The sequence below is a fragment of the Gracilinanus agilis genome, chromosome 4 (genome assembly GCF_016433145.1).
Source record: "Gracilinanus agilis isolate LMUSP501 chromosome 4, AgileGrace, whole genome shotgun sequence".
NCBI lineage: Eukaryota > Metazoa > Chordata > Mammalia > Didelphimorphia > Didelphidae > Gracilinanus > Gracilinanus agilis.
Window position 1 is genome coordinate 76,253,343 of NC_058133.1, and position 19,646 is coordinate 76,272,988.

The following is a 19,646-nucleotide window of genomic DNA, read 5'->3' on the forward strand; positions in this document are numbered from 1 at the left end:
CTTTGTTCTAGACTGTCCTCACTTTTATCAAACATTGGTGGCCTATGACCTAGACTTCCTTTTCCTTTTGTGCTACTTGATACTATGTTTCAAATGATGTTCCTGTCTTTGGATCTTTTCCCTACATTTCTCTTTGCCAGAGGGATCATAGATTTAGAGCTGGAATGGAACTTGGAGATCATTTGGTGCATCCCTCCCTTTTAGTAGAAGGGAGAAGCCTAAAGGGGTAAAAAACTTGTCTAAGTTCACATAGTGACAGCTGGAATGTGAACCCAGGCCCTCAGACTCCACATTTTCCCCTCTCTTTCTCGTACCACATTGCTTAAGAATAGAGATGACCACTTGAGTTTAAGAAGCTCTTCTTAAAGCATTTGACATGAACCTATGTGGGAGGATGGGGGGTGATAGAGCTTATTGAATCAGGGGGTTCTTTGTACAGAGTGGGTCTGGACTTAGGATAGACCTTCATTAGTGGTTTTGAACAAAAGTTAAATTTCCACATAGCTCACTAAAGTTCAAACCACATCCATACAATTCAACAAACCTAGCACAACTTTGAGTCAGAACCTATCATTACATTGGTTAACAAAGTGGAGATTTCGGTAAACCACCCTTCTCACTCAGAATGAACCTGTTCTGGCATACTGCACAGAACAAATCTTTTAGAGCATTTAGATAGAGTTGTTGTGTTGAAATTTATCAAGAACAAACAAATAATCTTGCTTGCATTCAGAGGAGCTTTGTATCCTTTGGCTCTGGCATAGCAGAGGATTCACTGGATGAAGTCATGAGATAGACTGGCCAGAAGAACCTCTACAGAGTTTCATATTGAGTAGGATCTTTGCTGGTAGCTCAGAATCAGTGAAGTACAAGGAACCCCAGAGCTCATCTGCATCAGCCCAGATCCAAAGGAAACATCCTCCACAGCAAAAGGCACTCCTGTGAGGCGGAGCTCCCCATCTCCATTCCATTTTGAGAGTGCTCTTCTTTCCTTTCAGTTTCACAACATCCAGCCTTAATGTCCCTTTCCTTCTCTGTTTCCCTCAGCTTCTTACCCAGCTTCTTACACTGACTCTCCCCACCTTTTCTCTCCTCTCAGCTGCCCGTTTACCTCACTTTTGAGCCATGCTATTGAATCAGCCAACTGTTACCAGGTATTCATGTTTTGTCTGTGATTGGTTTAGCAGTTTCTGGGTTAGCAGCCAAACCAATCACTTGCTGCACGATCTGACAGACATGAATTGAAAAAATTAAAGATACGATGGTTTTTCATGTTTCCATGTTTGTGTTGTTGTTTTTTTTCTTCTCCCAGTTCCGAGTGTTCACAGCCCCCTTCCATAAGGTAGGCTTTGCTGATTTCTGGCTGGCCGATCAGCTGAACAGCCTGACAGTGTTACTTATGGACCTGGAATATATGATCTGCTTCTACAGCTTTGAGCTCAAATGGGATGAAAGCAAGGGCCTGTTGCCAGATAAAACGGGAGGTAGGGGAAAAATATGCATCCACACTTAAGTCTAAACTTCCCCAAAAAGGAATGCTGATTAGAAATTATGTCCTACAGAAATCATAATATCAAAAACTCAGACGTTTGTGGGTTTTTTTGCATTCACTGTTATGGTTTTGCTCTTGAATTTTATATTGTAATAATCATAACTAGTATTTATATGGTACTTTCCACAATTTATAAAATATTTTCTGTGCATTATCTTTCAGAGGCTTTTCAGTAGCCCTGTGAGTTGGTACTATAAATACAATTGATTTTTCTTATCTGACAGAGTAGGAAACTGAGGTTCAAAAATGTGAATTATAAGTAGCAGGGCCATAATCCAAACTCATATCTTCTGACCTTGTGGATGTTCTCAATATAATATATTTACTAAGAGATTTTGTAATTTCATTCTAAGAGTAGTGAAAACCAAAAATGTAGATTATCATGTCTTTCTGTTTGTATTAAAGCTAAAATAGCACTTTTCAGCTTTCCATTATTTCCTACTTCATTTTAGTATGGCATCATGTTAAACTCATCAAAAAATGATGAGATTCAGAATCAGGAAGAATGCTTTGAAGTGGTTGTAGTATTTTTAAAAATAAATTTCTGGTAACAAAATGAATGAGTTGCTCCTGCGGTTATAGGTAGATGGGCCTGTAACTTTCACACACTCCCCAAAAAAACACTTTGGAGTGATTTGAGAACAGGAATTTAGAGAAAAATGAGAAATTAGACCTTTCCAATAGCCACCATACCAGATTTTCTAGCCTTTCTTTCTTTATTCTACCTTTAAACTAACTGACTGCTAAAAAGTTTGTCAAACTATTGTAGAAAACGAAACAATCTGGAAAATCATCATTCCTCATTTTATAGAACTACTGCTAGCAGTGGTTATATCGGAGACCAGGAAATGTAAACTTGAAGCACCGGTATAAATTTTACAGTTAGATAACATAACAAAATGTCATTTTGATGTGTTAAAGAAGGCAACAAGTTAATTTACCCTTCTAGCAAATATAAAGAGAAGGGACAAAATGGGAATGTAGAAAAGAAAGAAGTAAAATTTGTGATTTTTTTTTTTCCCTTTGAAATCTTCACAGGACCAGACATTTGCTATTCATACATCTATGGAGTGCGAGCCATTGTTCAGTGCATTCCAGCTTGGCTACGATTCATCCAGTGCCTGCGCCGGTACCGAGATACAAAAAGGCCCTTTCCTCACTTAGCTAATGCTGGCAAATACTCTACAACTTTCTTCATGGTGACATTTGCAGCTCTTTACAGTACTCATAAAGGTATTACATTGATTATTGAAAGGGTTTTTAAAAATCCCAATTTTTACTCTTTCAGCTTTTTTCTTATTCTGACACCATATTCATTTGTTATGGTTATTTCCCATTAAGATTCCAGTTACTCAGGTCATTCTCCAGTATGTTCAGGTGGTTTTTTATCTGCTTTATCCTTCCAAGATATCCTAATATGCAGTAATGCATAATTACTGAGTGAAAGGAAGCAACTCAGATGGGTAGAGCTTCTGAATAAATGAGAGGTCTTGATTTATATGCACCAGATACTCTCCTTTGACACTGGCATTCCATTTGCTTCAGTCAAATTCCTTGTTCTTTTCTGAAGCCAGGAGAGAAAAGTAAAATTACTAGGGAACAGTCCCCTTTGGCTGTCATGTATATTTTTATCTCTCTTTTTCCATTGCTAGGGATTGTTTCCAGCCCATTTAACTGCAAATTGAGCTCTCTGATCCCTCTAGTTTCCTATCTCCATGGAAACCACAGTTATTACCTGATTTTGTTCTTGTATTGTAAGGGTAGAGAAAAGCTTTTAACTTGCAAGCTATGTGCAATCACACTGATTTCTTGAACCTTTTTTCCAAGTGTTGTCAATCCAAAGACTCCTTCCCTTTCACTCAAAAATATGCTGCCTTTGTCTACAGAAAATAACATTTGACCATAACCTATAGGTTAAATTTTCACATGTAAATTATAAAAGATATTTGAAAAATAATATAACTTACTTTTATATAGTGTTTTAAGGTTTTTTTACTTATGTCATTTGATCTTCACAACACTGGGAGGTAGTTGCCATTATTATTATTTTACAAATGAGGAAATTGAGGCAAATAGAGATTCATTGATTTGCCCAGGATCATATAGCTAATAAGTGTTCAAGTCTGGATTTGAACCCAGATGTTCCCAACTGTTGAGAGCCGTTGGATGTAGAAATGCCATTGGAGAAATAGGATCAAATTTAGGGCCTGTTATCTGGATTCCCTACGTGACCAATCCAGGCTGAAGCAGTCTTTGTGTTTGGTTCTGGTTACCTGAGCCCCGAAAAGCTCTGGTACCAGTAGGTAGGTTAATCCAAAATCAACTTGATCCCTCCAAGAGGCTATTAGGAGTCATTTAGAGAAACAGAGTCTGTAACAGATATTTTATCTGGATCCCATTACAAAATCATCGGCAAGTAAAACTGTGTATGATTTTTCTGCACTGCATGTCAGGACAGACAGAATGGGCCATCTAAGATAAAAATCTGAGGCTCCTCTTTTGACTCAGTCTTTGATCCCCACCTTTCTTAGAATTCTTATTGGAGAGCTTTGAAGTGGCAGACCAGCATCTACTGAGTTGATGATTCCTTTCCTTGATAATTGAGAAGCCTGAATCCTAACAAATGTTACTTAGATAAGATTGCATATTTAGATTAGAACTAGCTCCTTTAGTCTGGACTTCATTTGGCCAAATGCAGGATTCGATTGGTGAGCATCTCCATGGGGTATTTCTGCTCCCAGAATTATCCCCTACTAAGTTGGTGGTTGGAATTTGACCATTTGTCTTTGCACCTTTACTCTTTAGACTTCAATGGGTTATGTGTGATTTATTACCCCTTCACAACTGTGACTCTTTTTGTTCTTTGCTTGAAATCAGTATACAATAAACTCCCAAGCCCACAGAATTCAGAACAGCATGGGCCAACCACTAGTCTAGTTGTTCTCATTTTCTTTCTCCTGCTTTAACCATCCTATGCCACCACGCCACTCAGGACCCCAAAAAAAATCATATAGAGGCTGGCTCCCTATACCCAACTCCAGGTCAGATGCTACATCCATTGCTCCATCAGTTGCCACTTATTCCAGTGGCTTTTAATTATTTTGGTGAGGGACAGGTAGGAGGTTCAGTAGATTGAGAAATAGGAGGTCCTAGGTTTAAATCTGACTTCAGACACTTCCTATCTCTGTGACCCTGAGCAAGTCACCTAACCCTCATTGCCTAGCCCTTACCACTCTTCTTCCTTGGTACCAATACACAGTGTTGATTCTAAGATGGAAGGTAAGAATTTTAAAAAATATAACTTATTTTGGTGAAATTCATTCTTTTAGAGTGTTTTAGGCTACTGGAGCTGGCACTTCAAAGATGATTTGAAATATGTCTTATGCTACATAGAAAACTAGGAAGTCACATTACTGATATAAGCCATAAATTTAGGCCAGCGGAGCAAATAATAGAGTATATTTCATAAAGGAATCTCAGAGGTCTCTTAGTGTGAATCTTACTGATAAATGAATCTCTTCTCTTTAGCTACATATCTATTCATACAATCTTGGATTACTACCCAGATCTATGCAGATGTCTATTTCTATCTGTAGAAATATAAATAATATACTTCATTTGAAAACTCTACTATTGGAGAATTCTTTACCTCTAGATAGCCAGTTTCTTTTTCGTTATCTTTTCTTTTAAACAATACTAATGATTATGAAATTCTTCCTTAGGTTATTAAAAAATGTGCCTCCCTGTAAATATTGGTGCATAGGCTTATTTTCTGAACCTATGCAAAATAAGTTTGATTCTTTTTCTGAATACCTTTTCAATCCTTCCAAATGTTTAAAGACAATAATCAAGTAAGTTCAATTCAGCAATAGCTTACTAAGTAGCCTATACCATATGTAGAGCTTTTTGCTGCATCCAAAGATATAGCAAAATCATGATACCAGATAGAGCTAAAGTAGAAATTGATCTGGTTAAAAGAGATAAGGAAGGAAAATACATTTTGCTAATAGGTAGTATAAATAATGAAGTAATATCATTACTAAACACTTATGCATCAAATGGTATGGCATCTAGATTTCTGAAAGAGAAATTAAAGGAGCTTAAGGAGGAAATAGAGAGTATGACTATACTAGTGGAGGAACCTCAACCTTCCCCTTTCAGAACGAGATAAATCAAACCAAAAAAATAAATAAGAAAGAAATGAGAAAAGTAAATGAAATGTTAGAAAAATTAGAGTTAATAGCTATCTGGAGAAAACTGAACAGGGATAAAAAGGAATATACCTTCTTCTCAGCAGTACATTGTGCATATACAAAGATTGAGCATGTATTAGGGCATAGAAATATTGTAAAGAAATGCAGAAATGATAAATGCAACTTTTTCAGATCATAATGCAATAAAAATTATAATTAACAAGGGTCCATGGAAAGGCAAGTTTAAAATTAATTATAAACTAAGTAATCTAATTCTTCAAAACTGGTACATCAAAAAACAAAGCATAGAAACAATTATGAATTTCATTAAAGAGAATGACAATGAGGAAACAATATATCAAAAATCTATGGTATATAGTCAAAGCAGTACTCAGGGGAAATTTTCTATCTCTGAGTGCCTATATCAGCAAAATAGAGAGGGAGGAGATCAGTGAATTGGACTTGCAACTTAAAAAATTAGAAAAAGAACAAATTAAAAATCCCCAGATAAAAACTAAATTGGAAATCCTAAAAATTAAAGAAAAAATTAATAAAATTTAAAATTAATTTTAAAAATTTTTTTAAAGTAAAAGAACTATTGAACTAATAAATAAGACCAGGAGTTGGTACTTTGAAAAAAAAAACAAATAAAATAGATAAATTACTGGTAAATCTAATTTAAAAAAAGAATGAAGAGAATCAAATTAATAGTATCAAAAATGAAAAGGGCAATCTCACCTCTAATGAAGAAGATATTAAGATAATTATTAAGAGCTACTATGCTTAATTGCATGGCAATAAATATGATAATCTAGGTGAAATGGATGAATATTTACAAAAACATAAAATGCCTAGATTAACAAAAGAAGAAATATATCAGAAAAATATAACAAATTTATTTAGTTAAACATCTGAATCTACTCTTAAGGACATTACATTCAAATAACAGGATCACACAATGTATTTAAAAAGAATAGGATGGAAGATTTACAAATAGAAGAGCCTTAGCGGCTTTCTAGTTGAACCTCTTTATTCCATAGGTGAGAAAACTGAGGCTAGAGAAGTTAAATGACTGGCATGCATGCAATATATGCATGTGTTTGAATATTGTCTCCCCAGTTAGACTCTGAGCTCCTTAAGGGAGTCTTTTTCCTCTTTTTGTATCCCCAGAGTTTAGCCCATGGCCTGCCTATATTGAAGGTATTTATTGATTGGTGGTCTAAGTTTTTATAGTATTAAGTAACAGAGGTGAGTCAGAATTCCTCTGACTCCAAGTTCAGTATTATTTTCAGTATAGGAGATTATTACTCATACCTAAAAAACAATAAAAGAAAATTAAAAGAACATATTTTTCTATAGATAGCAAATTTACAGATTACTTATCTTAAAATATCCCTGGTAGTAGGTAGTACAAATATTATTGTCCCATTTTACAGATGAGAAAACTTGCGTCCCAGCAAGGCTAAATGACTTGTCCAGGACAGGCCTCAATGCCAGGAATCAGATTCGAGTCCTCTGACACCAGAACTTATATTCTTTTCACAGCATCAGCATATGTACATTAGCAAGACTAAAATAAAGTTTTAGAAGTCTTAATGGGGGAAATGTTTCTGGCTGAAGGACTAAAGGATATGCCATGGAGAAAATGATGTCTGAGTTAAGTTTTAAAGGAAAGGTTAGGATTTCATCAGGCCAAGAGGCATTAAGAATAGCATGAGCAAAACAAAATGGAGGAAGGAAAGTTCAGGACACATTTGGGACAGAGGGAGCAGTCTTAATTGTCTGGAACATGTTGTAATTAAAATAAATATAGATGGATATTAAAAGAAGAAGTAATATTTTAATTAAGGCCATGTTGGTAAAATAAAGAATGACCACGCGCCTGCTAAGATATAATTCAAAGTCCGCTCCTTTCCTTCTCCCCATAGACCACATGCCTTGCTCCTTCCATACCAAAGAGGGAGCCAGCACGTACCAAAAAGCACAGGTACCAAAAGAGCCACCTCCAATGACCTCAGGAGTCTTGTATCATTCTCTTACGTAATCACACTTCCTGTCTATCTCCATTACAAGAGGAATCATGGGAAATGTAATTTCCAAGTCCCCTAAATGTCCACAGGAAGTTTGTCATATATCTAAATATTTAAAACTCAAATGAATCCCAAATACTTCTCAATGAAACCCCCAAAATTCCAAATAACACATTTCCCCCCTGTGATCCAGCAAAAAAGACTGGTCTTTTTCAGTGGATCTTATAAAAGTAGTCAGCTTCTAAATTATAGGAATTTGGGGATAAAAGAAAGAAGATAAAAACTAGCCACTTTGACAAAAAGCCAATTTGGGGCAGTCCCCTATTGGCATAAGAGTGTACATTCAAAAACAAATGCATTCAATTCATTCACTCCCCATAGTTCAATCAACTGCACCCCAAAGTTCAATTTGGATCTTCATGATCCAGTGAAGGCTCTTCAGGCATCTTCGTGGTACCTTCACCAAACAGGTTCGTTGTCAGGATTCTGGGGAGATGGCAAATATCCTGAAATTACTCTCAAAAGAATTTAAACTTTACTTTATAGATTATAAAACATACGTTTCCTTCTGAGAATTATACATTTCCCCCCCAGAAATTACTCCTAAAAGAGTTAAAATTTTTACATTATAGATTATAATACAAACATTATGATTATAAAACTTAACATACACCCCTGAGGAAAATTCCAAATAACACATTCTCCCCTGAAGAGAGTACCTCAGGTCAGCTAAGGATACATGGCTGAGTCACAGGATTGTATGAAATCAATTGGCAAAAGAAATTTTTTAAAAAAGCATAAAATCCAAATAAAAGAGAAAAAAATTAACTCGTGAATGAAATGTAAAATGTCAACATCTATGTGCAAAAATGTAAGGAAAAATAAACTTATAATGGGACCTTGAATCAAGGCCCAGTTAAAATGATTTAAGCAGTTTTCGATTATCCATCCAGGAGCCAGGACTACAGAAAGTTGCCATTCTATATATAAGAGAAATAACAGGACTAAATATGTGAGCAAGGGAATGACTTTCCCTGGTCTGATTTGCCTGCACCTTCTCAGGGAATGAGCCATAATGATAGTCAATCTTCGGTGCTTTACTAGGAATTTAAGTTAAGGGGAAATCTGGCCTCTAAAATGTTAGAAAAGCTGCAACCCCAAAAATCAAACACTAATTTCAAGCCCTTCAGTATTGGCATAGAACTTCCTCAATCCATGGCCTGCATGACCTTTTTCTTCTAGGCACTTTGCCGATTCTCAGTCAGTCTTCATGACCTTGTGGCTCTTTTTAGCACTTCTGGAATCAGACAGAGAGACATTAAATCACAGTCCCATAATATTTACCAATAATTGACATGTTAACATAGTCTAAGGCTTTTCAGGTATACATTAATATTGTAGCAAATATATATTTGCATTAAGCTTATATCGCTGTAAAATCAAAAAAGGATTAACATTAAATGGATTATATTGCTTTAAGTACAAAAATGAGAAAAAGGGAAAAAAAAGAAAAAAATCAATTGCTCTATTAAAAAATTAAAAGGGGGGGCAGCTGGGTGGAGTGAGAGTCAGGCCTAGAGACGGGAGGTCCTAGGTTCAAACCCGGCCTCAGCCACTTCCCAACTGTGTGACCCTGGGCAAGTCACTTGACCCCCATTGCCCACCCTTACCACTCTTCCACCTATGAGACAATGCACCAAAGTACAAGGGTTAAAAAAAAATTAAAAGGAAAAGCAATAATAGAGAATTCAGGGGAAAAAAATACAATGCTCTCAAGGATAAAAATGAGAGAAAAGAACACATATTGCATTGCACATGCAAGGAAGAAAAATAAAAGAATGTTTTAAAAAATAAAAAAAATATATAGCTTAGAACTAGTGAAAGGTTTTTCACTCAAAAATGAGATCCATTTCCTGTTAAGCTTTTGCATGAACTGTGAGTGTAAATGTTTGTTATAAAATAGCAGATTCATGATGCACATTCAAATAAAGTACCATAATTTCTTATAACACATTTAAAGACAATAGCAAATAAACCCATTATTATAACCACTTGCTATGATGTTTTTTAAAAAATTGTGTACTTGTCACAAATTCAACAGGTGTAGTAAAGCTTGGCTAAGATTTTTCTCAACAAACTCTATTACTGCCTTCATAGCAATTGTGGGGCAGAGCCTAAAAAAAATTTTGATTTAAAAAAAAAAACCTTCTGGGTCTAAATTATCCTCAAGAATGCTAGATCCTTCTGATGGAAAAGCAAGCTAAAACATGGAGCTAAACATCAAGCATACAGGAGCTCTCCTGGCTTCCTGTGTAAAAAAAAAAAAAAAAACCTTTAAGACAACAATTCCTTATAATAAAATATATAAAACCTTATCCTTTAAGACAACAAGTCTTCAAAATAAATATATAAAACCTTATCATTTATACAGAAGGGTTCTAGGCATCTAAAGTCAAATTCTAAAGACCTCTCATAAATTTATAATTTAAATTTTCAAGGCATCTCCAAGGGTTATGCACAATTATCAAGATAAAATAAAAACTTAAGATGTGATCCTATAGTTGAGATGACAAATCCAGTATATATAAGGCTTATGGGCTTATTTACAACTTTAAAATGTTTAAGATGTTCATAAATGGTACAGAAAACAGAATTGGATTGATACATGTAAAAAATGAAACCTTAAAGAAATCAGGAAATACAATATGAGAAACAGATTATAAGCAATACAGTCAAAAACCGTTTTACCAGTTCTAATAGATTTGTTCACTATTTGGGAGTTACAATAAAATCATAAACAGAATTAATCTAATGATTCAGTGCAACAGAAAAATCAACAAAACAACAAAATTAATTCACAAAACTAATCAACAAAATACAATAAGATACAGAGACTTTTTTTAAAACAGAAATAAAACCCATTCAGTTCTGAGGTTTGAAAATCCACCTCTGGCCTTCTAACTGAGCTCTGCCCTGAGCACAGACTCCATAAGGGTATATAGTTCAAAGTCTTGGGCAAGGCTAGTGTATGTATGGGGGTGAATTTCTCCCCTGAGTTTCAGTTTGAAATAGGTCATGTGGCCCATGCTTGCCATTCCACTTCCTGTTTGAAGAGTAAAAACTAGCCACATGGAAGCCAACTGGGGTAGGGGCTAGAAAAGCCTAGGTCAGGTTTAGAAAAACCACATGGAAGGCGATAGTGGAGTAAAAGCTCCTTTCAGGTTAAAAGTCATTAATGTCTATGAGGATGCGGGCAATGGTGGTGGTGGGGGGGGGGAGGGGTTGCATACTTCCCAAATCATAAGCAGATGCGGCAGAAGCAGTCTCTGGTTTGGCATCAATCTGCGGGGCAGGAATCTCAGGAGTTGGCAGGCGGAGACAGTGGGAGAGGGCAGGGAGCTGGGACAGGCAGCAGGCAGAAGCTATCTCTAAGTGATGGCCGGGGCTTGGGAAACAGCAGCAAGCGTAGGGATTGGCACTGGGTGGAACGTCAGAGGCAGCAACAGGAAACCAGTACTCGGGCGGTATGGGACAGTGTTGGTAGGAACAGTCAGCAGGAGTTAAGCACAAGCACTGGGTGGCTCAGGAAAGCAGAGGCAGGAATAGGGGCAAGCACTGGGCAGCTCGGGAAGCCAGGGGAGTTCCGGCAGGAGAGGCTCAAACTGGCTAAAGCAGCTTCCAAGGTAATCGGCAAGCAAAAACAAAATGCTGCTAGCAAAAACACGACATTTAAAACCACTTTTCCCTTTTGAATAATTGCTCAAAAGAACCAGCAGAAGCATGTCTGTAGCTCTGGAGAGGATTTTAAATTCTCTCAGAGTACTTGGTAGGTTATCTGAAAAATTGAGAGTTACGTTTCCAATGCACATGGTCGCCAAACTATTGTGATTAAAATAGAGATCGATATTAAAAGAAGTATTAATATTTTAATTAAGGCCATGTTGGTAAAATAAAAAATGACCACACACCTGCTAAGATCTAATTCAAAGTCCGCACCATACTATCTCCCCATAGACCATGTACCTCGCTCCTTCCATACCAAAGAGGGAGCCAGCACGTACCAAAAAGCACAGGTACCAAAAGAGCCGCCTCCAATGACCTCAGGAGTCTTATGTCATTCTCTTATGTAATCACACTTCCTGTCTACCTTCATTATAAGAGGAATCATGGGAAATGTGGTTTCCAAGTCCCCTAAACGTCCACAGGAAGTTTGTCATATATCTAAATATTTAAAACTCAAATGAACCCCAAATACCTCTCAATGGAACCCCAAAATTCCAAATAACATAAAGTGTGAGATGTATCTATTGTAATCCTCCATTACACTATAGAGGTTGGGGGCAACCAATTATTGGAGGACCTTGGATATTGGGAAGACATTTGGACTTTATTAGTTGGGAATAGGGAGCCACTTAAGACTTTTGAGCAGATCTGTACAAATGGAAAATTTTCCCTTAATAGGTTATTACAGTAGTCAGAGTTGATGATGATAAGAGCCTCTGCCAGCCTGGTGACTGGGAAAAGAAAGAATGGAACAGGGGAAGAGAGAGAGATGTTATTAGGGATAGAATCCACAGGATCCAGTAACAGCATGGAATAAGGAAGACACACTAAGAAAAGGTGGAGAGAAGAAAGGGGACAGAGTTGAGAAACCAACATGCCATGCTTTAAGCTTTGCATCACTCTTAGTTATCTCATTAATCCTCAAACAACTCTGGAGGGTAGGTGCTATTATCCCCATTTTATAGAAGAGAAAACTCAGGCTGAGAAATGTTAAATGACTTGACCTAAGTCACATCTGATAGGTTCTGAGGCAGGATTATAGCTCTGATCTTGTGGACTCCAAATCCAGTATTCTGTCCAATATGCCATCTCACTACCTCTGACCCCCAAATAAACATAAGGAGGCCAGAAAGCACATGCAGGTAGAGCTGTCTGGACACTGACAGGCTTTCCAGGGAAAGGTGTCTCATAGGAATTCTAAGCTGGGAGTGTTTGTTTTTTATTCCCTTTCCTAGCCTACCAATGTCATATTGCCTCTTCTGAAAGCTTTTACTTTCACTTCAGTTGTAAGCATCAGAAAATGTTATCATTGGCTTGCAACTTTCCCCATGTTTGAAATAATTTTTCTCCTCATCAAAAAATATTTTGTCTTATTTTAAAATTTAAGAGCTATTTTTGAAATAGTTTTCTGGAGGAAATGTTCAGTGGCTCATTAGATTGAGTTCTGGGCTTATCATAACAAAAGACCTGAATTCAAATCCTGCCTCATACCTTTATTGGCTTTGTGATCTTCTTGCATCACTATTTTCATCTTCTGTAAAATGACTTGATAGCCTCAGAGGGTTTCTTCCGTCTCTTTGATTTTATAATCTAAAGATTTTTTAATATGTACAAAAAAGGGGACTTATGTTTTACTCATTTACTTTGGAAAGTTAGAGATGTCAATTTATTAACCATAACAAGAAAGACTCTTTGACAATCAGAAGACCTTTAGTTGCCTTTGTTCTTTGCAGGATATATATTTCCTCATTTTGTAATGCCTAGAGGTTATATTTAGAAATGGTATTCATTATGTTGAGTCTTTTATCTGAGTCAAATTAATTTTAGAAATCGAGCAAGAATTATTGCTGGTAACAAAAACAAAGTTAAAAACCTCAGGAATAAACTTTAGCCACTGTTCATTTCTCTTATTTAGCTTTCAGAGGTTCTATTCTATACAAGAATCCCTATCATTGGGGGAAATTATCTCTCAGTTCTAGCACTTCACCCCAAATGATCTGATTTTAAACACCCAGGGTCTCACAGTGGAACAAAGGAGATCAGGCTCAGGTCAGAGGCTCTACACTTCTTTATTGTTATCTGGCCAAATACACATAAGCCACAATTGCAACATATTGCTTAGTATAAATGTTTTACTAGAAACTTTAGCTTTTACTTTTTATATGTAATTTAAAAACATACTATCCTTTAAATATGATTTTTCTATAGTTTTGATATGTGCAAATTTCAGAATGGAAGTCAATAGAAAATTAACTGTCAGACAGTTTATTTAGACAATCTTTCAGAAATATTTGAGGACAATTTTTCATTTGTGTAAATTATGAGGAGTCTTCTCATTTTTAAATAATCAAAAAGAAAGATTTTGACAGTCAAGTATGTCCAGTGTATTGCCTTTTTAAAAAAAAAAATTTCCCTTTACCAGACCTGATGGCACACAGTTACATTATCTTTTGTTGGATTAGCTGCAGGGGCAGATTTCCTAAACTTTGGCAGGCTTTGTGCATTGAAGTAGGCTCTGCCTTTTGGACGTTTGTACTAAAGTCTTTTATTGATGTGATGGCTCCCAGGAGAAGGAGACCCCTGGGCTCTGGGGAAAAGAGTGAACCAGCCAAGTTGGGAAAAGAGGAAATCTAAACTTCCCTGTTGATCATCAGTGAAATTGAACCCCACACTTTGAGCCTGGATTAGATTGAGAGAATCTCTTTTTAAAAAAAATAGTCAGCTTCCATGGTGTTGTTTCTGATGTCTAGACCAGCATTGGTGAATCTTTTAGAGACTGCATGCTCAACCTGCACCTTCAAGCCATCCATGAGCCCCTCTGCATTATCCAAGACAGTGGAGGGAGGAAGTGCTTACATTAGGGGGCTGGACAGAGGGGCAGGGCATATGAAAATTAGCCTCGGCCGCATTGGAGAGGGGTAGGGAAGCAACCCCCTCCAGTACATTAGGGCATGTGCCCTGCCTTTGCCTACATGGGTCTAGACCAGTGATGGGCAGACTATTCCCCACAGGCCAGATCTAGGCCATAGTTTGCCCATCACTGCCTTAAACAATTCCCTAATCACTGGGCCCCCACATCCAGATGTAGTGATTAGGGAATTGCTTAAGGCAGTGATGGGCAAACTATGGCCTGGATCTGGCCCGTGGGGAATAGTTTGCTCATCACTGGTCCGATTATTAAATCAGCATATTTATTAATCTCCTTACTTCCAGTCTCTCCCACAGATGTTTAAAGCCCTCTTCATTCTCCTTTCAGCAGTCATTTTTAAACATTTTGATTTGCAAATTCTACCCTCTCTCTCTTTCCTTTACTCCTCCTTGAGAAGGCAGACAATTTGATACAGGTCATACCTATGTAGTCAGGCAAAACATTTCCATGTTATCCATGTTGCAAAGGAAAATATAGACCAAGAAAGCAAAAAAAAAGTTTAAAAAAATGTATGCTTCAATCTGTAGTCAGACTCTATCAGTTCTTTGTCTGGAGGTGAATAGCATTTTCCATCATAAATCTTTTGTCTCAGATTATTGTATCACTGAAAATAGCTGTTATTCACATTTGACTATCCTATAATATTGTTTTTACTATATACAATGCTCTCCTTATTCTGCTCACTTCCTTTTGCATCAATGGTATATAAGTCTTTCCAAGTTTTTCTGAAAACCTGTTCATCATTTCTTATAGCACAATAATATTCTATCAAAATCATATACCACAGCTTTTTCAGCAATTCCCCAACTGATGGGCATCCCCTTGATTTCTAGTTCTTTACCATCACAAAAAAGAATTGTTATAAATATTTTTGTGCATAGAGATCTTTAGCCTTTTTTTCCTAATCTCTTTGGAATATAGACATACTAGTGATATTTCTGGGTCAAAGAGTGTCCCCTGTCTTATAGCCCTTTGAGTATAATTCCAAATTGCTCTCCAGAATGGTTGGATTAGTTTACAGGTCCACCAACAGCACATCAGTGATCCAATCTTACCACATCCCTTTCAACATTTGTCATTTCCCTTTTCTGTCATATTAGCCAACCTAATAAGTATAAGATGGTATATCAAAATTGTTTCAATTTGCATTGGTAGTAATTTAGATAATTTTTTATATGACTGATTTCTTCTGAAAACTTCCTGTTCATAGCCTTTGACCATTTATCAATTAGGTAATGACTCATTATTATAAATTTGACTCAGTTCTCTAGCTTTGAGAAATGAGACCTTTATTGGAAAATTTTGCTGTAAAAATCTTTTCTCAGTTTTTTACTTTCCTTGTAATATTGACTACATTGGCTTATGCAAAACCTTTTTAACTTAATGTTATAAAAATTATCCATTTTGCTTACTGTAATGCTCTCTATCTCTTGTTTTGTCATAAGTTCTTCTCTTATCCATGGAATTCTGAAAGGTAAGATATTCTTTTTTCCCCTAATTTGCTTATATCATCCTTTATGTCTAAAATATGTACCCATTTTGACCTCATCTTGGTATATCTTGAGACATGTTGGTCTCTACCTAATTTCTGCCAAACTGCTTTCCAATTTCCTAGAAATTTTTGTCAATTAGTGAGTTATTGTCCCCAAATCTTAGGTCTTTGTGTTTATCAGATACCACATTACTCTGGTCATTTACTATTGTAGTATGTACTCTCTTACTCAATTCTAAATCTGATCTGACTCATCATTCAAATGTCCCCTCCAAAGTTACTAGTGATCTCTGAATTGAAAAATCTTTAATCCTCATCTTTGTTGACCTCTATGCATCATCTGGCATTGTTGATCACCCTCTCTGTATATTTTCTCTGTATTTGTTTTTGTGATTGCTTTCTCCTGTCTTTCCTAAACTTCCTCAAGCTTTTTGCTTGTTCTTCTTCTGGGTCCTGATTGCTAAACATGGGTGTTCCCAAGGGTCTTTTCTGGGTCCTCTTATCTTTTTTCCCCCTCTATACTATCTCATTTTGTGACCTCAACAACTTCCTTGAGTTTAGTTGCCATCTCTATGAAGATGATCCCCAAATCTATCTCTTCATCTCTAGTCTCTTTCCTGAGCATCCCTGACTGACTTTTTGGACTTCTCAGACTAGCTGTCCTATAGTCTTTTCAAACTCAGCATGTTCAAAACAGAACTCTTTGGCTTTTCCCCTAAATCTTCCTCTCTTCCTAATTTCCCTGTTACTATCAAAAGAGCCACCAATCTCCCAGGCATCTAGACTTATAACTCCAGTGTCATCCATTCAGAGATATTCAAAAGGCTTTTGGTGATTTGTTACATGTGTACAATCTGTAGCAAATCTTGTCATTCTTTCCCTTCACAACATCTGGTATTATCCTTTTCTCTCCATAGCCCTAGTTCTGTTGTCACTAGCTTGATTAACAAATGCCTATTAACTGACTGATTAATTAAATGGAAGCTTTCTTTTGCTGAGAGGTAAAGTAGGTAAGCAGATAAGAGACTAAAAGTTAACTGATTTGCCCATGGTCACCTAAGTAATAAATGGCAGAGCCAGAGTTCTTCTATCTTAAGTCTTCAGACTTCAAATTTCTTATTCTTTTAACAGTTCACTTAAATTCAGCAGACATTTATTGGGGACCCAGTGCAAGATACTGTGCCAGACACCAGTGACCCCAAGATAAAAATGGAACTGGCCTTGCCTTCAAGAAGCTTAACTAAAAACAAGGTAATTCAGGAAGGGAGCATTTCATCATGGAAAAACAGAGACAAGATTAAATATTGTTTGGAGAACAGCAAGTAGTCACTATACTACTCATTTATTAACCAAAGGAATCTTTATTTAATGGACTGCCTATGTATAGGAGGTTCTTTGGGTAAGAGAGGCTTTCCTAGTGCTCCTCAGCTCATATATATACACTTAAAGGCAATTCTGGGAAAGGAGAGGGGAGAGGACAATCTTTTTGACTTTTAGCTCCTGCCCATACCAGAAAGAAGAGCTGACTACTTCTTTTTACTACCAACTTCCCATCTTACAGTAGGACCATTTTTAATACCTCAGTAAAGAGGTAAGGGAGAAAGAGGCATGTACTGCAGAGAGGAGATGACTACCCCTCTTTTCCCTGGCTTCCAGCAATTGGAAGAGCTGGATGCTATATAAAGTGCTGATCAGGCTAGACAAGTGGAAAATCCCAGCCACCTGGGATCCCTTAAGGTGCCAATCCAGGGATTTTCAAAGAAGCTTAAATCTTTGTTTTAGAGCTATGTTGGCAAATCTATGGCATGTGTGCTGGAGGGGGCTGCTCCTCTTCTCCACTCCACACATGGCTGAGGACATTCCTCACATCATCCACTCCTTTACCCCACAGCCCAATGGGAGTGCTTCTTCCCTTCCTTGACTGGGGAAGGGGGGGGAGGGGGCTCACATGCAGTATGAGGGTTGCTGTTTGGGCACCTGATCTCTAAAGGTTCACCATCACTGTTTTAGAGAATTCAACTCAGCTTTGTTTTTAATATTCTTTCCCTGTACTCCTAACCAGTTGTTCCAGAAATGCACCATGATGAACCTGTAGGCCCTCTGTAGCACTGACTGGCTTCCTTTTTTTTAGTATTACATTCTTCATATTATGAGCACTCCATAAAGTGTTGTTTGTCTTTGCTTTAGCTTTTTTCAGTAGGCTCTCAGGGAATAAAATTTCCTTTACCTTAGGTCTCAGCTTGAGGACAGCTGCCTTTTCCCAGGTCTGTGATAAATAGGCCCTTTTTGATCTAGGAATTTGCATCTTGGGAGTTAGGAGGGGATTAGTCTAATGAGAGGACTGAGCTTCCAGCATAGCTAATTCCTTCTCAAACTTTTCAGTAATTATTAGTAAATTTATAGCTCTCCAATAGTAATCATCTAGTGGTATAAAAAATGAAACCCTAAAGGAGATGCTGATTATTTGTACCTTGTGCATACTTGTATGAAATACTTAGTATTTTCTGTTATTTTTTTAATTTAACTATGCTAAAAACCAGAAATTAAATAAAAAAGTTGATTTGTTGGGTTACTGTTCTCATTAATTGGTAATAATATTAAGTTAGATTAAAAAAAACCTGGTATAGCTGCAGCTAGAGCTTAATTTCTGTTCATTTCTTTTCAAAAGTAAATAATCAGAAAAACCACACTAGGAAACATTGACTTTAGATAGCTAAAGATCTAAAATAATAGGTTTTGTATGATTACTGAATTTTCTGTTTTTCCATTAAATAAGAAGTATAGTGCAAAGAAGGAGTTTTATAAGAAAAAGGAGCTAGAGTTGGTAGAGAAACTTTGCTTTATAGACCCAGTGACCTTGATCTTTTCTGAGAACAAGCCTGCAACAGTTACCATAGTAACAGCATTGTTGGGGCTTTTTCATGATTGTTTCAAAGGTTATTTTTCATGTTATGGTATGTCAATCACTATATAATTTTATAAGAATGGAGGGTATTAATTCTGCACCTCTGGTTCATATATACAAAAAAAAAGTGTAGGCAGCTCCCTTCAGAAAGATTAAGTGTAGAACACTAATAATCAACCTTCGCCTTTTGTATTAAAAAAAAAAGGAACATGTTATAAAAATTTCAGCATGCTTGATTTTTACTCATTGATTGTGAAAAAAAATCTTTAGCTGTCAGCTGGTTTCCATATTTTAAGTACTGACATTTCAAAGCAAAAATGAATTTGAGGCAAATTCCAAAAGGATTTTTGTTGAACTAGAGGGAAAGAGATAGATATCCATGAAGAGTTGGCCATCATAAAATGGCTATTGTATAGTCGTTGGGGTTGCTTGGCTCTGTCATCTAAGAAAAAGAACCAAGGAGTGTCATTTGGAGACCAAATAATAAAATAAGATATTATGCTGTAATTTATAACATGTCAAGGAAAATGACATTTTGTTAGAATTTTCAGTTTTTTACCAAAGGTTTCTAACTTCTTTCAAATTATTTCATAATTCTTTTTTATATTTAGCTGTTTGGTGCTCTCTTGCTATGTAGAACAAATCAAACCTTTACAATTATTGCTCATTTTGCTTATGGATTCTTTGTTAGGTTATCTGTGAATGTGATTCTACTTTTTAAAACACTACAAAAAATTTATTTTATATTAGGATATTTTCCCA

At 36.5% G+C, this 19,646-nt stretch overlaps 1 protein-coding gene across 3 annotated transcripts in view; it reads left to right on the plus strand.

The window, feature by feature from the left end:
- Positions 1 to 19,646, plus strand: part of XPR1 (xenotropic and polytropic retrovirus receptor 1) — a 255,578-nt gene that overhangs the window by 202,401 nt on the left and 33,531 nt on the right. For 2 of the 3 annotated variants that reach the window (XM_044676921.1, XM_044676922.1), the window contains exons 10-11: positions 1,313 to 1,484; positions 2,591 to 2,785. In XM_044676921.1, coding sequence (XP_044532856.1) covers positions 1,313 to 1,484; positions 2,591 to 2,785 — 367 coding nt within the window. The remainder of the gene's footprint in view (positions 1 to 1,312; positions 1,485 to 2,590; positions 2,786 to 19,646) is intronic. The other variant, XM_044676923.1, reaches the window with a different exon arrangement.